Source organism: Pelophylax lessonae, assembly GCF_965119305.1.
Source record: "Pelophylax lessonae genome assembly, chromosome: 6".
Lineage (NCBI taxonomy): Eukaryota > Metazoa > Chordata > Amphibia > Anura > Ranidae > Pelophylax > Pelophylax lessonae.
Window position 1 is genome coordinate 270,587,990 of NC_138773.1, and position 10,903 is coordinate 270,598,892.

The 10,903-nt window shown below is 40.7% G+C and overlaps 1 protein-coding gene across 19 annotated transcripts in view; it reads left to right on the forward strand.

Annotated features, from left to right (window-relative positions):
• Positions 1-10,903, forward strand: part of BAZ2B (bromodomain adjacent to zinc finger domain 2B) — a 427,534-nt gene that overhangs the window by 383,845 nt on the left and 32,786 nt on the right. For all 19 annotated transcript variants that reach the window (XM_082260072.1, XM_082260076.1, XM_082260068.1 and 16 more), the window contains 4 exons: positions 2,399-2,464; positions 5,783-5,923; positions 8,140-8,394; positions 9,377-9,591. In XM_082260072.1, coding sequence (XP_082116198.1) covers positions 2,399-2,464; positions 5,783-5,923; positions 8,140-8,394; positions 9,377-9,591 — 677 coding nt within the window. The remainder of the gene's footprint in view (positions 1-2,398; positions 2,465-5,782; positions 5,924-8,139; positions 8,395-9,376; positions 9,592-10,903) is intronic.

The window sequence follows — 10,903 nt, forward strand, 5'->3', positions numbered from 1 at the left end:
CTTTTTGGTTGTACCAATCAATTTTTTAGAGCATCAATGTTTTAGGGCACCAATTAATTATTGTAGCACATTTATATATATTTATAATTCATTTACATTTTGTCACCTGTTAGCGCTGTCTATTTATGCTTTTAGTTTTTTCTGGTATTTTACCTAGTGAGCAGCAGCTTCAGGTTTTATACATTGTTTATATTTTATTTTTTCACCAAAATATACATCACAGCGCGGAAAATAAGTTATTGTTTTACAGAGTAATGGACTATCTTGGTCCCCAATTATTGAACAAAAACATTAAAACTATATACATTTTATTTATACAAAATGGTTAAAAAGACATAGATGTACAATTGTGATAAAACAGCAATTCATGATAACCTTGACAGACAGTAAGTTCTACAAACATGTCTAACTGGTAACATAGTGGACTCAGAGGAAAGCTGAAGGCATATGATTCACGATGTACTGTATATCCTCTACATGTTTCGTGACAGAAGTCGCTTCTTCAGGAGGTATTATATATATAGTATCATCTACAACAAGGCAAAAATTTCATTATACCGATGAATCATTAAATTGTAGTGAGGAGAAAAGAGTCACTGATTGCTTACCCAAGAGAGACCAGAGCCCATATGGCTTTGATTGCCTTCTTCCCAAATACTCTTTGTGTTTAAGCAGTGGTCTAATTTCAGAGGTTCAAAATGCCCCCTGATTACTTAGTTTTATCCCTCTGCAATCCACAAAGCTCATGCTTTCTGCTGATTGGAGAGCTCTGCCTCTATCTCAGTTGGGTGTACATTGAATCACTTCAAAGAGACCACTGCTTTCGCACAGAGAACAAAGGTTCTTTGCAGTTGCTGGCAGGGGATAGGTTTTTCTACCTAGACTGTGGCTATTTTTTTTAAAAAATACAAACATTAAGACTTTGTTTTGATGCACCCTGAACTTATTTAGCTAATTTAAACTGAAGGTTCATTTGAACTTTAAAGAGGAACTTCACTTGCCTCCCTGATTTTTTCAGCCCCCTTATCTGTTATGTTAGGTTCTCTTTTAAAAAAAATACTCGCCTGCTCAGCAGATTTGGTGTTATCCTACAGCGATCTGCTATTCAGGTGTCCCAGCATGTGTCTCGCGTCACTATCTTGGTCTTCTCAGTTGGCTTCCTCTTCAGAGTTCAGGCAGCCTGGCCACTGATGACACAATACAGTTCTGCAACCCAGCAGCTCTGTGAACGGGCTCCCAGTGCCTCCTAGGATATATGACATATACATCCCAGGGGATGAGGGAGCAGGACACATCATTCTCATCTAGACAAGAGAGAAGGGCCACTGGGAAAAAAAAAAAGAAATAGCCTCCTTAAAAAAACCAAAAAAATGGCTATTATTGCAGAGGCAGGGGGATGGGGGCAGAGGCATGAACATAAAGTCAGTTTGCAGAATGAGGTTCTGCTTTAAGGACCTCTTGAACAAAGCAACGATGACTACTCAACTCAATTGAGTCCACGAGGTTGAACAGGGCCAAAGCTATAAAAACTATAGTCCCCACTGAAAGAGTTTGGCAGGTTCCACAAGCTTGGGCCTGATAATAGAAAAGGCCCAAAAGACCGCTTGTTTTTGTTTTTATAGCAAGTAATCACATTCCTTCATATTTAATCACATTCCTTCACATTCCTAGCACATGGCTAAGAGATGTTTATTGGCTCTTGTGGTAACCATGCACGTGTTGATAAAAAATAACTTTCTAGTTTTATTAAATATTCGATCTATAGTTGACAACCCATTCTATCGATATGCCCCACACAAGGAAGTCGATTTCACATGTGCTTACTTCAGACCCATCTCTAAAGCTTCTTGTAAACCAGAGTCTTCTTCATGCACAGGAAGTTCTGAAGCTCCTAATGTGAAATTTCAGGATCCCCCTGCTTTCAATTACATAGTCATTGTAGTTAGTCCATTCATGGTGGAATTACTTAGTTCAGTCACTAGTTCCTAGTGAACGGATAGACTGCGTGGGTTCGAAACTTTGGTTCTAGACAAAATGGCTGCCCGCTGTGTAGAAAAGACGTATGTTAAAACAGATGTAAGGTAGCTTGTTTATGTAAACCTTCATACTTTGCTAAGCTTATTAAAAAGCATCACAGTTTAAGTGACCATCAGTATACATTGTGCATTTTTCGACAGTCTTCATTATTCATTGCTTTACATTTGCCGCTTTTGATTGTGTACCCGCTTTCTAAACCTCAACTAAAACATGCACAAACTTGACTTGCTCTGTATTTATAGCACTCACTGTGTCTCAGTGCTAAATCTGCAGCTCTCAGCTTCACGTCCACCAATGTTTTTTTTTTTTTTTCTTAATGTTCTGCTTGGGCTTTTGTCTCATCTTCTATCTGTATTTGCAGGAGAGAGAGAGAAGGAGACAACACGTAATGCTCTTGAAGGCTGTGGAAGCTCGTAAAAAGGCTGAGGTACATGCAGTGTCAGCATTACCAGGGACTCTGATAAATGTCCTTTCTAGATAGAATTCCCTGACAGAATTTTTTTTCATACCTCTGTGAGTTTATTGTTCTGTCAGCCATCATGCTTAATGTACGCCTGTCACCTACACTTGCGGGCCGAAGCCGTTTTGTTTGTTCTGTACAGAATTCTTGTGGAAGCGGCTTATCTGATCAGATCATTTGATACTCAGAGCAGTGATAGGCTGCAGCTTTCTGCGATTGGTTTAGGGCAAATATTGGCTAAACCTTATTTTTTTTTTTTTATAGGCGATAGCTAAAGAGAATACAAAGGGGGAGATTTACTAAAACTGGTGCACTCAGAATCTAGTGTAGCTTCCAACTTCAGCTTGTTCAATTGAACTTTAAAAATAAAACCTGGAAGTTGACTGATTTCTATGCAGAGCTGCACCAGATTTTGCATGCTCCAGTTTTAGTAAATCTCCCCTAAAGTGTGCTTTCAGTGGGTATACACTTTGATCAATTTTTTAAACAATATATGTTTATGAAGGTGTTAAAGGGGTTGTAAAGTCAGAAGTTTTTTTTTTATCTTAATGCATTCAATCAATGCATTCGTCTTGTGTATTGACACAGTACTAACTGCACCTTACTTATAGCTTAATGCATTCAATGCATTAAGATAAAAAACCTCCAGTGTGCAGCAGCCCCCCTCGCCCCCCCCCCCCCCAAAGCTCACCTTAACCAGAGTCTTCTTCATGCACAGGAAGTTCTGAAGCTCCTAATATGAAATTTCAGGATATTGTAGTTAGTCCAACCATGGTGGAATTACTTAGTTCAGTCACTAGCTCCTAGTGAATGGATAGGCTGTGTTGGTTCAGAACTTTGATTTCAGACAAAATGGCTGCCCGCTGTGTAGAAAAGACGTATGTTAAAACAGATGTAAGGTAGCTTGTTTATACTTTGCTAAGCTTATTAAAAAGCATCACAGTTTAAAAGAGCATCAGTATACATTGTGCATTTTTCGACAGTCTTTCAACAGTCCCCTCTCGATCCAGCAATGTCCACAACTGTCTCCGCTGTCCGGGACTCCCCTCCTCATTGGCTAAGATGCAGCAGCGGCACCATTGGCTCCCGCTGCTGTCAGTCAAAGTCAGTTAGCCAATGAGGAGAGAGAGGGGGTGGGGCCGAACCGCAGCTCCGTGTCTGAATGGATATATACGGAGCTGTGACTTGGCTTGGGTGCCCCCATAGCAAGCTGCTTGCTGTGGGGGCACTTAAAGTGAGGGAGGGGCCAGGAGAGCTAAAGAGGGACCTGAGAAGAGGAGGATCTGGGCTGCTCTGTGCAAGACCAACTGCACAAGGCAGGTAAGTTTTTTGTTTATTTGTATTGAAAAAAAATGAGACTTTACTATTTACTTTAAGGAAAATACATTGGACACAAGGTAAGGTCCAAGGATATAGAGGAATGTACAGTGCACAACTTGAATTCAGAAATGCACACAAAATGTAGAAACAAATGCCCAGCCTGGTCATATCTGACATGAGTAAAGTGATATCCATGTGTCAGTGGGGTAAGTCAAAGGGAAGCAAAAATGGGGATTACCAAGCTAAAGCCTAATCCACAGGATAAATGTCAAGACCTTGAAGAAAGACCATGATTTAAGGGTGTAAGAGAATTTGGAAAGGGAAGTCAGAATTGTGGGGGGGGGGGGCAAAAATAAGGTTAAGGGCATAGGGGAGAAGATTACACAGTCGGTGCTTGTTGGGTGAGGGCCAAGGATGCTAAGAGTTTACCTATACTACCTAAGGTAAAAGTTGGGATGGATTGAGGATGAAAGTATATCTCTTAAGATATTAGTGAAGGTGAAAAAAGAGCAGCTAAAAATCATCATCCAGGGAAGCCACACTTCAAAGAACTGTGAGTATCTATCATGTATTTGGGCTGTAAGTTCTTTCAACCACATCAAAGTATTCAACTTGTCATCACATTCCATATTGAGCAATTTTTAAACCTTTATACATAATATCACATTTCTACATATCTCTTTAACTAATATATCTAATATATTTTCTTGTAATAAAAGAGGTATAGACTCCAGAGAGAGAGAGAGAGAGAGAGAGAGAGAGAGAGAGACATAATTTTACCCCAGTACAAATCATTAGTAGGACCTCCACTGGAATATGCAGTTCAGTTCAAAAAAATAATATTGAGGATATAGAGAAAGTGCAGAGAATGGCAACCAAATTGATAAGAGGAATGGAGGAGCTCAGCTATGAAGAACTATTAGCTGAACTGAATTGATTCCCTCTTTAGAACAGGCAATTAAGAGGTGATATGATCACCATGTAGTGGTCCATATAGTGAACTTGGTGCAAAGATATTTACTTTAAGCTAATGGACAAGGGAGCACTCCTTACGTTTGGAGGAAAAGAGATTTAAACTCCATATACATAAAGGCTTATTCACAGTAAGAGCTGTGAAAAGATTGAAAAGATTGTGAAAAGACTCCCAGTTCTGTCCAGTTCAGTAGATTGTTATAAAAATAAATGTTGGGGATTGTGATTAGCATACTTCTAATACAGCTGTTGAGAAAAAATCAGTTGTCCACAATATATTGTTTTCAAATATTCTGAGCAAAATTCCCTATGCGATAACAAGCACCCGAAACTGCCTGAAACATTGGTTATCTCTATTAAGATGGTCAAAAACAGCCCAGTGGTGGAAAAAATAAAAAAGCATTATTATTAATTATTAGCCCATTAATGGGCAATCATAGGAAGGGGAATTGTAAGCACAGTCACTATGCCATGCTACTAAACAAGAAATAGCCTGAATGTGTTACAAACAAATAAAATATGTCCTAAGTATAGATTTACATAGAAACAAAGTATCAAAAACATTAATACACACTGATATGGTTGATTGCTTTAAACTTTAAACATTCCTTTTGTATCTAAAAAATTCCTAAAAAAGTACTATTTTGTTACATTTTGTTACATTTCTGGGATGACATTTTGGTTTCTATAAAAATGACAATTTGTAGGCTTATGATTGAAGTTTATATGAATATAACTGATGTCTCTTGGCTGATTGATAGCAGTCTCTTGGCTGATTGATAGCCAGTCTACCCCATGCCATTTTTACTTGCAAGTGATAGAACTGATTTAAGCATCTCTGTCTGCAGACAGTCCTCTTATAGTCACAGCACATCGTGCTCAAAAGCGTCTGATGATAACTGTTCTTGCCCAGAGCAAACAATCAGACTCTTCTTTTCATTTTCCTGTACACTACAGAAATGCTGATATATTGTTGTATTATTGTTCCTCAAGGAAAGAGAACGTTTGAAACAAGAAAAGCAAGACGAGAAAAGGTTGAACAAAGAGCGTAAACTGGAGCAAAGGAGGCTAGAACTGGAGCTGGCCAAGGAGATGAAGAAGCCAACTGAAGACATGTGTCTGGCTGACCAAAAGGTATCTCTCAGAAACTACAGCCTAGACAAGTTTGTATAGTGTTGACACAGAGCCCTTTAGATCTGTACTGTGCTCTTACATGGGCTTGTCTCTTGTACTGTCCTTGACAGCTCTTAATCTGTGCACAAAACTTTTCCATAGATTGGTGGACCATTACTGTCTTGCCGTAAGTCCTACAGAAACCTTTTCATAGAGATGAGTGGAGACCTGTAGACAGCCACTGATGCCTGGCAAAGTCAGACAAGAGAGCAGGCTTGAAAGCAAAACTCAGGTTTTAAGTGGAACTACGGCTTCCCATTAAAAATATATGTTCTGAAGACCTTATTTATAAGCACTTCTGCACATACAGTTTGCTTCTAATCCCACAAATACTACTTGAGCCTGCCACTGAAATCTACCTAATACAGCTTCTGTGATGGGGTGCAAACGAAGCTATACTGCTCCTGAATTTAAAACAGAGTTGCCACTCTTATGTAGCTTGCACTACCGAGGAATGAACAAAATGTTGCATGGGGCTTGGCTATCGGCATTGTCAGTGCTGATTCACAGGCCTGTAACTCGTCAATCAGTACCTGACCACACTCAGTCCTGCCCTCTGCTTTCTGGATTGAATGAGACACAAATGTATGGTTTGGTATAGAGAAACTTGTGCATCACATAGTAGCTGGATTTGGTACTTATTTAGAGTGTCATAAAGGAGCCATCAATTGTACTTTAAAATAAAATATCTTAGAAGCAGTAAAAATAGGGTTGCATAATTTTTTTATCGGAGAGAAATGCCGGCCATACACTATACGAAAAGTCGTTCAAACTAATTTTTGAAAAACGAACATTCGGCCTTGAGAGCAAATGATCTTGCCATCATGTAATGACCGATAAATCGTTCAATGGACATAAATGAATCAGTTTTTTGTTTGTTTTTTCACATATACCCAGTGCAGTTTGGACAAGAAACTCATTAAGGCTGCATTCACATGTCAGCTTATAATCGCAGGCAGAACGAATAGCGTTGCCCGTTGATTTGCAATAGCCCCCCAAACGCCGAGCGATGTTGCCGCGATTTACGCCCGCCGAATCGCGGCAACATCGCGCAAACAAAATCGCGGGACGCAATACGCTCCAAAAAAGTACAAGAGCTTCTTTGGAGCGTATTGCGTCCCGCGATTTTGTTTGCGCGATGTTGCCGCGATTCGGCGGGCGTAAATCGCGGCAACATCGCTCGGCGTTTGGGGGGCTATTGCAAATCAACGGGCAACGCTAGGCATCCCGCGATTAGCAATAAATCTCCGAATCGCGGGCGGAACCGCGGCGGTTCTGCCCGTGATTATAAGCTGACATGTGAATGCAGCCTAACCTTTCAAGTTGTTCATTGGGCAGAAAATTTCCAGACTTGTCCTTCGTTTTTTCGGCTCAAAAACATCACAACCGATTACTGATTTGTACCCATTAACTGGCCGAAAAACGAAAGAACTGTCCAAATGAGAGAATTGCGGGCTATTTTTCATATAGTGTATGGCAAGCATAAGAGTACCGATGCTTGCACTCAAGTACTTGCTGATACTGATTATCGATACCTTTGTGGTATTGCAAGCGGTTTTCCGCACCCCTACTGTGTGAACTCAGGCTGAAGTCATTATGCCAAGCCTGGGTTCACACAGGTGCAATGGGGGAAACCGCATGTGATTTAGACTGGAATGGCACCGCATTCCTCTTCAGAACACATGCAATTCTTTGCAGTGCGATTTGAGTCCGTTCATTTTGTATGGGATCAAGTCACATCGCAAAGGTAACGGTTTCAGATATCTGAGCATTTGCACGAATAAGAGCCCATTCAGACTAGCGCGACTTGTTAGGCGACCGAGTTGCCTGACAAGTCGCGGTCGGTCGCTCGCTCGCCATTGAGTAGTACAGGACCCGTTCTAATAGGAGCGAGACAAGTCGCTCCGACTTAGAAAAAGGGTCCTGTACTACTTTGGGGCGACCTGGGAGCGACTTGCATAGACTTCCATTATGTGAAGTCCCTGCAAGTCGCACCGAAGTCGCCGTGCACGCTGTGCAACGCGACTTCACAGGTCGCCCCCCAAAGTCGTGTCGCGCCAGTCTGAATGGGCTGTAAGAGTACTCATGCAAATGCTTTGTATTGGCACTGATTTATTTATTTTTGCAAGTTAAATATTACGGTTGGACCAATCTTATAACATTTACTTGTGTTTTAGCCTTTGCCAGAATTACACCGTATCCCAGGACTGATTCTTTCCGGTGCCACTTTCTCCAACTGCCTGATGGTAGTGCAATTCCTACGGAACTTTGGGAAGGTTCTAGACTTTGACCTTCATTCTGATATCCCGTCACTCGGTGTCTTTCAAGAAGGTTTATTAAACATGGGGGACAGCATGGGAGAAGTGCAAGACTTGTTGGTGAGGCTTCTGTCTGCAGCTGTGTGTGATCCTGGAGTCCCGCCAGGTTACAAGGTAAGAAACTCTGGTTTTATGCCCACTGATTTACTGATCTGGGAACATAGCTGTTATAGCCTTGTGTTCTTCTACTATCACAAGCAGGCTGAGGGCCCATCAGATGGGTTTTGCATTCCCACACTAATCTATGAGAAAGCAAAACCTTCTTGAAGCAGGTCAGAAGGAGGTCATCAGCAGCTCAAATGCACCTGTCAATGAATTCTGAATATTCTCAGAAGCATAGCAAACTGCTACCATCAACACAGTCCCTATACACTGGGGAATGCATGCAGGACCCTCTACATATTTATGAAGAAGCTAATCTGACATTCATTATGATGATGACACTACTCCATATGTGACAATGTTCGGGCTTGGTCATTGGTACTGAGGCCAAAGTAGTGTCGGTTACCTGCTTTCCTATAAATATAATTCTTATATTTTTTAACTCTGCCCCCATTGCTGTGGAGTCTCACTTCTACTGATAACAAATTTGGACTCCGGTGTAGTGGTTTTGACTGGTGGGTGGAGTTGGGAACTATGGTGCAGAGATCCTGTTTCTGTTATCTGACTTTCCAAAAAATGTAAGAAACCATTGGGTGAGTCACCTTACTATCATCTATATAAGAACTGAGAATGTGTCACAGTTTAGATGTAAGGATCCTTATAATATTATTCAAGCATTCATATAAAAATAAAATAATAATTTCTCTTTAAGGAAAACAGTAAGTCGATTACAGTATTATAAATATGTTGCCTTTTAAACACAATGTCAAGTATTTTATTGGCTTTAGTATATTTTAAGTGTTTTATTTATAATAATCATGATTACATTTTTATAGAGCTTTTTTCCCGTGAGGCTCAGAGCGCTTTACATTTACAGCAATCACAAGCATAATTTGTCAGTATGATGAAATGATATTAATTGCAGGCTGGTTCATGAGATGGGATTTCTGTGTTGCCTGGATACATTCTGATGCCTCATTATTTTCTCTTTAAGGCTAAAACAGCTCTCGGAGAACACTTAATGAATATTGGTATAAATCGTGACAACGTTTCTGAGATTCTTCAGATCTATATGGAAGCGCACTGTGGCCAGACAGAGCTCACAGAAAGTCTTAAGACCAAATCTTTCCAAGCACACACCCCGTCCGAGAAGGCATCGGTTTTTGCATTTCTGGTCAATGAACTTGCCTGCAGCAAAAGTGTAGTCAGGTAATTATAGTTCTCTTAAAGGGGCACTCTGGGATTTTTGGTTATGCATTGCTAACATTTGCCCCCCCATTAAAAACAATTTTTGATTTAGGTCACGTAACCTTCTATGTTCTCATCTTATCCTGGCAAGCTGCTAGGTGGGAGGAGAAAAATGGTTCTGTTATGTCACAGTGATTTGTCATGGCTTGGGACTCCATATGGTTAAATGGGTAATGATTATGGGCATTGCCAGTGCAGCCTATAATTGACTGCCCTGAAATCACTTACACAGTCGCCAGTGCTGTAATAAACCCCAAGTGGTGCTAAGAACTGTAGAGGGTATCCCATGACCGCCAAGCCACTGAAGACCTAGACTATGCAAAGCATTATGCTGCCCAAAAGAAGAGTGTCTGCCACGAAAACAGGCTGCATTAAACATGTCTAAAGCTGCCAGGGAAAGAAAAAGAAGATTAAATGATTTTTCTCAGACCTCCACCTCACAAGGTAAGTAATTTAACTTAAAACAGTGAAGTCTGAGCTCAGCTTTAAATACTCCCATGTGGACTTATTACTTCATAGACAAAATCGAGCCGTGGGAGGATGTGGACAACACTGATTTTAAATACATTTTTAAAATTTTCATTTGTGCTCACGTTGTCCACTGCATTGTGATGCAGTGATTGGCAGCACAGATTACTAAACGCAGACCACCAAAGGATTCCAATGTGTAAGCTGTAACCCCAACTACTGCAGAAGCATTAAAAAGACTACGTTCTGGTTCGTTTCACCATCAATAAGCCCAAACACTGACAACAGGTGTAGTCCATACTGTTACAAAAATCTGTGTGTGCTTTACCTACCAGTCTAAACTGTTCTGTATATTTCAGATTACAATTGAACTCCTAGCAAACAGTTTAACACAGATGAAATAAATATGAGAGCTGTTTATCTGCCACAGGAGTTGTATTCCAGTCCCTCCACTCCTGGAATTATAACAGCTCTGCCATGTAGTACAGTCCTGTCTTGCAGGGAAAGAGACCTTATGTTTCTCTGTTGCAGTTCAGTAACCCTTACAGGTGTCCTCCCACCTGCAGGCTTTGACTGGACAGGGAAGGGAGAAGCAGCAGACTGATGAACTCATCTCTCTGTCACTTTGGCTCTCCTCCTATCAGTATGCTCCATTCATTGCTGCACAACTGATTGGCTCTTTCTGCTGTTTCTTCCACCCCCAGTCTGAGCTCTGCTTTACAGTGGGTGGAGAGTGGCTAATACCTAACCAAATTCAGGTACTTACACTGCTTGCATTTAAAAATACCTTTAATAATGTATTAAT